The sequence below is a fragment of the Thamnophis sirtalis genome, unplaced genomic scaffold, assembly GCF_051295495.1.
Source record: "Thamnophis sirtalis isolate CommonGarterSnake01/CBP01778 unplaced genomic scaffold, rThaSir2_p1.2 scaffold_4, whole genome shotgun sequence".
NCBI lineage: Eukaryota > Metazoa > Chordata > Lepidosauria > Squamata > Natricidae > Thamnophis > Thamnophis sirtalis.
Window position 1 is genome coordinate 90,908,737 of NW_028261384.1, and position 6,314 is coordinate 90,915,050.

The 6,314-nt window shown below is 34.8% G+C and overlaps 1 protein-coding gene across 1 annotated transcript; it reads right to left on the reverse strand.

Moving 5' to 3' along the window:
* Positions 1-4,727, reverse strand: CCDC43 (coiled-coil domain containing 43). The gene is made up of 5 exons (XM_014076410.2): positions 4,538-4,727; positions 3,060-3,147; positions 2,523-2,658; positions 1,505-1,563; positions 1-969 (listed from the first exon to the last, which is right to left on the reverse strand). The coding sequence occupies exons 1-5, from the start codon at positions 4,700-4,702 to the stop codon at positions 782-784; spliced, it is 636 nt and encodes a 211-aa protein (XP_013931885.1). The 5' UTR covers positions 4,703-4,727; the 3' UTR covers positions 1-781.
* Between the last annotated feature and the right edge of the window lie 1,587 nt (positions 4,728-6,314).

The window sequence follows — 6,314 nt, forward strand, 5'->3', positions numbered from 1 at the left end:
TCCAAATTACTTTCCCTCTAAAATGCAAGAGTTATCTGATATTTGCTAAAAATTATCATTATCTTATAAATATTAAGGATCTTTGCAGAGAGTGATAGAAATCATCTTGAATTTAGTAGTCTTTGCGATAAATATGGTAGATTATAAAGAATGTATGGAGCAAGAAGTGAACCATGTAACGTGCCAATTAAATTCATAGCGCTTTACCTAAGGTAGCAACAGTACAGCTTTGCTCAAGTCTCACACACACATTTATTAGGCCAATCCTGAACAAATGAAATATGTTGTCTCATATTGATGTCAGATGTTTATAGCATTGTGCTAAATCCAACCTTATACACTCATCATGGCTTGTTATCTCTTCTTGACAAATACATGTAGCAAACTGGATTTTTCCTCAACAATTCTACTACCTTTGGGTAGACTGAATATTACAGAAGTTCCTTAACTTTACAGTTTTCAAGAAAATATTTAATAAGAGCAGAAAATAACAAGAAAAACAAAAAGTCACCAATTCTTTGGTTATAGATCTTGGCTATGGCAATTCAGCCAAATTCTTGGACAGCAAAATTGTATACACAAAAATTTAAATCAAAGTTTTTATCATGAGAGAGAAAACATCCCCTCTCCATGCAAATCTTGCCAAGTACATGCTGCTGCTTTGGAAAAACAAAGAAAAATGTTCAAAAAGCTTCTCTCTGCTTGATCATTCTGGCTAAATGTGCATGCTGTGCCATGTTTCAGATAATGGAGGGGAAGAAAGTCCAGCAGCTGTTCTTGGCTACCGTTTCCTCTCGCCTTTTTGTGTTCTCTTCTTCTCTTTCTCCTTGCGTTCTTGCTTAGTCAGCTTGTCTTTCTCCCGCTGAAGTTTGTCCCGCTCTTTCTTTTGCTGGGATTCATCACGTAGATGTTCTCTCTCCAGCTTACGAGCATTCATAACATCTTCCAGGTTTGTATTTTTGAACAAGGCTAACAAGCACAGAGTTGAGGAAACAAATGTTTTGAGCAATATAGTTCTGACTTTGTCTAAACATACTTGCAACAGAGCCTTAAGCCATAGAGTATAAAAGAAAAACCAATTCCACATGGCACTATGGAAAATGAGATTTAGCATTCAAATCTCAATTCAGACTTGCATTTCTCAGTGAGGAAAATGTAACTATTCCTTAATTTACTAAGTTTATTCTCAAGAGAAATAAAAAGAAAAAACATTTAACAAAGTAGAAGATGCAACAGACATTATCAAGAAAATAGCTGCAGCAGCATGATCTGTACCTAGTCAATTAACCCATCAGGAAGACATTGAAGAAAGCTTGAATATCTTACTTACAAGAAAATCTTTCTTATAATTGAAATAAAAGGAAATTCCATTCTTCTTTACCCAAGATTCTCCTCTATACTCTCAACATTCTTTACAATTTTATACCATTAACACAATATACTTCTCTATTATTATTCCAAGAATGATCAAATGTAGCTTCAAGGACCATTCTACAAAGGATACATTTGTTAGAAGCAATAGGCATTGCTGCTGCTCCCAAATCTTCATGTACATTTACTTCAGTGTACTGAGTTAAGGATAATAAAATATTGGGAATATGGACAAATGTACTAAATGCCTATGTAAGATACTTCATGACCATTGGCCACCATGAAAAAAATAATTAAGAGACCAGAAATAATCTTCCATTCCCCTAATGAAATAATCAGAAATATTTGCCTGTAGTTTTTCTTCCATTAAGGATGGCAATATAGCTATCTTCAACCTCCACTCGTTCTTGGTATCTATTAACCAGAGATTTTTTATTATTATAAATATTTTTTATTTCCATTTTCATAACACACACTCACATGTATACTATACATAGCCCGTATCATATAGTATTAAATAATAATTACATCAGTTCCTCTTGTCAACAATGCCCAGAAAAATAGAAACCCATTATAGCTCTTCTGCTCTCCATACACCTCTCCATGTTGAATTTTTTTTTTTTAGCCATGTGAGCTTGGGATATAGTTTTCTGAACTCATAAAAAAATCTCTGGTGGAGAACCAGAGATTTTTTATGAGTTCAGAAAACTATATCCCAAGCTACCATGGCTAAAAAAAGAAATTTTCAACATGAGTGTGTTTAGTCCATGCTAAAGTCATTTAAATTATTTTGAAGTAGTTTTCTACTTACTTCATCCTTCAATAATATTATGGGTGATGAGTATATAAATCCCTTATTATTTCTGGCATAATCATAAAGATAGCATCTGTTAAATAGATGGTAAAATAATGAGATTCTTCTTTTCTAATTAAACCACAGTTGGTTATTAGTTATCCCTGTCCAATCATTAGGGTGTATCTTTGCTCTGACCTACATTTAAAGTTCTTGCATACATTCTACTCTAAATTTATAACACAGATCAGGTTATAACAAAAAAACTAGCTAACCAAAGAATACCATTCACCCCGAGTCACTGGATCAGCCAGTTAAAGAATAGACTCTTTCAGAACTTGCAGCAGAGAAAGGATATTCCTCATCATCTGTTACTTCAGCATATTGTGCCAGGAGAGCAGCTTTCTGAAGTGTATCCTCCTTCAAGACCTCTTTAGGTTTCACAACAATTTGTGCCTGCTTTTCAATTATGTTTGTGATGGCTTGGATATCATCTGGGAAAGAAAGCAAGAAAAAGTAATTATTAAGTCCACCAAGAAGTCTTTGTTTTTCTTGCATGTGAACATGATGCTTTCCAGAAGTCATTATTTCCTCCAATTTGAATGCAATGTTTAAAAGTCAAAATTATAACAATAACTTTATTTACAGCCTCAGATGAAATAAATTAAAAATTCCAGCAAAATAAAACTATTAATAAAAACAAAAACAATGTAAAATAAAATGAAATAGAGTAAATGTAAAATAAGAGACTGCACAGTTGAGTACCTATGTCATGAAATCAGAACTGGAAAAAAAAATACAAAGGGGATAAAAAGTATTTTTTGCAGTGAAAATCATACAAAAGTATCCAAATCCACACAGCATCTTGAATACCACAAAGAGTGCCATTTAATACCTTCTTTCTTCTCGCTGATTTCAATATCTTGGGCCTCTGACCATTTTTTAATTATTTCTTTACAAACTTCTTGTAATACATCTTCATCCTGATCAGGAACAGAGAAATTATTCAGTTGAATCCAGAAAATCTTATCTAAAATAAATATAAAATATATAATATATTCTATACGCTCTGAAATCCACTAAAGATGTAAATTTATGCAGTTTTTATGTGTATAATTTATACATTACCAATGGTTGAAAGTTTGGCTTAATTGGGAAGCTCTTAATGATAGTTGATGCCAAAGTTATCACAGATGCTGATCATTTAGTGAAGGAATCCGTTAAAAAACTATTATATTTTAGACAATGGCCCAATTTAACTTGTTTCCTAATAAAAATGGAATCATTTGAATTATAGAAGGAGAACAATAGAACAAATACATATAGGATTACCAGAACAAGAGAATTACTTAGAATTTTGTGAGTCACAATAAAGTATTTGTAACAGTTACATAAAAGCAGACGGTAAACTACGAATACAGGTCCCACTTATTCAATGGAAATACATTGATGCAGGATTGTAGCATTGCCAAAAATAAGCTGGCTTTTTTTTTTAGTGGAAAGCAAAAGAAAACATTCTTAAATTGTAGTTCTGAGACATAAGAGACTCAAAAAGTTTGAGGCAACCAAAAAGACTAACCGGTTCTTAAAGTGAGTTGGTTAATTTCTAAATTTGATTGATAAATAAATAACATTTATACAGTTCCAATCTCAAAAAATTGAACTATTTTCTTGCAGATATGTTTCCAAGATAGCAGCCAAGTTTCTATTTTTGTTCTCTTATCCCTTAAACATAAAAAGAAATGCAGTCTTGGCTTAATTTTCTGTACCCTTTTTAAAGCTAATAATTTTTATTACTGTTGCAATCTTACTATTTAACTGCTACTGTAGTTTATGGCACATTATAAGGTATAACTTGTGGTTGCAACAATAAACGTAGTTACATGAAGGCTTTTCAAAACACTTAATACAATCTTGACGAACTTGATGCCAACTTTATCACAGAGCCTGGTTGTTTAGTGTTCAGAAGAGAAGAACATATTTGTAATGTAAGGAATGAGGATGTTTGATAAGAAACAGACTGTTGCTTAAACCCATTCAGAAAACACGAGGAATAAACAGAATTTGAACCCAGATTTGAAAACATAACTTGTCAACTCGGGATACTTTACGTGAATAATGAATAAAGATAAAAAATAAAACTACACTCGGTGCAATACACCTAAATACCTAGCTGTTCCTGGAATTCTTCATGCACACTTTGGGTATATTTTATACATACGAATAAATATATATTCCCAAAAGCCAAGAAAGATACGAAATCCATTTAGATAGTGTCATACGAGGGGAAGGAAAAGAGGGAGAGAGGGAGGGGAGGAAGGGGGAAAAAATAGCTACGGAAGCCTGTCAGGTCTAATTGGCCGTCATTCTCACCGGTTCCCCCGCAGCCAAGGCCCCTGCTAGACCTTCCAGCCGCTCTGCATCGCACTCCGCTTCCCTTAATACGCCTCGTATATATCCACCGTATACATCTCCATCTAATCCAAGGGCCTCGAGACGACTCTCAAGCCAAGGCTCAAAAGCGCAGGGCGCCGCCATCTTGGGTCATAACCCGTTCGAAATAGCAGCCGCGAATTAATATACATGCGCAGTGCTCCGGCGGCGGAAGTTCGAACGAAGTGTACGGATTGGAGGTGTAAGCTTCGGGGAAGAAAATTAGCTTTGTGAGCTGGGATAACTCTCAATAGAAAATAGTATGAGTATAACCATTTAATTTAGCGGTAATCGGGTATCAAAAAGACTTGTCTCCAAGGAAGTAGCGACAAGTAGTAGGATTAACAGATTGAGTTGGAAGGGATCTTGTAGGTCATCTAGTCCACCCCACCTCGCCCAAACAGGAGATTTGTGACAGATGGCAATCCAGTCTCGTCTTGAAAGCTTCCAGTGATGAAGCTGCCGGAATTTCTGAAGGCAAGCTGTCCCATTGGTTGATAGCTCTCACTCTCAGAAAATTTGTCCTTACTTCCAGGTCGAAAATCCTTGGCTCAGTTTCCATCCATTATACACTTAGGAAGTTTCTCTTTAATTCCAGGTTGCTTCTCTCCTTCATTAGTTTCCATCCATTGCTTTTTGTTTTGCCTTCTGGTGGTTTGGAAAATAAGTTGCCCCCTCCCATTCTTTATGACAGCTCCTCAAATACTGGAACACTGCTGTTATGTAACCCCTAGTTCTTTGCTCTAGACTAGCCATATCCAATTCCTGCAATCGTTCTTCATATGTTTCAGTCTCCAAGCACTTAATCATCTTAGTTGCTTTTCTCTGCACTTTTTTCCAAAGTCTCAACCTCTTTTTTGTAATGTGACCAAATCTGGATGCAGTATTCCAGGTGTGGTCTTACTAAGGTTTTATAAAGTACCAATACATGATCTTGACTCTATGCCTCTGTTTATGTAACCAGGGATTGCATTAACTTTTTTTGTTGCTGTTGCAATTGCTGGCTCATATTTAAATGATCGTCCCTGTTTTTCAGCAAGGTTTCCCCTAATTTGTACTTGTACCTTTGGTTTTCCTTTCCTAAGTGTAAAATCTTGCTTTCTTTTACATTAAATTTCATTTTGTTGGATAGGGCCCATTGTTCAAATCTGCTTTTATATTTTCTAAAACGCTTAAACCTAGTTCTTCTTATAACTGGTGCATCTGTACAAGTACAGTACTAGCAAGTACTAAACAAATTAGCCTGCTTATATTTTTTATATAATCTAAGGCTGAATAGGAATTGCCATCTAATGGAAATCTAGATTATGTAGATATTGAAAAGCACAATAGAATTACAGGCTCATTCAAGTCAGAGGAATATAAGATATATACTGGTATATACCTTACTGGTAGTATATACTGGTAGTTCACCTCAGAATTTAAACTAGAAAGAGATCTGGGATGCAATGATTAAATGTCTTTTTCCAAATGTGAATATCATGTGAGATCTACATCTAGTCCATCTAGAAGTGCTTAAGTACTGAACTGCTTTCAGATCTCAGCTGCAAAAGTCTGGATCATTAGATAGCCAAACATATTATATCTTGTTGCCATCTAGTGTTCATCTGGATTTTTGCAACCCAGAATAAGTGGCTATATTTTCAGCCCCATGGGAAGCAGAACCACAAAATATCCAATACATTTAGCCTACCATATTGTATAAATTTAGAAACAA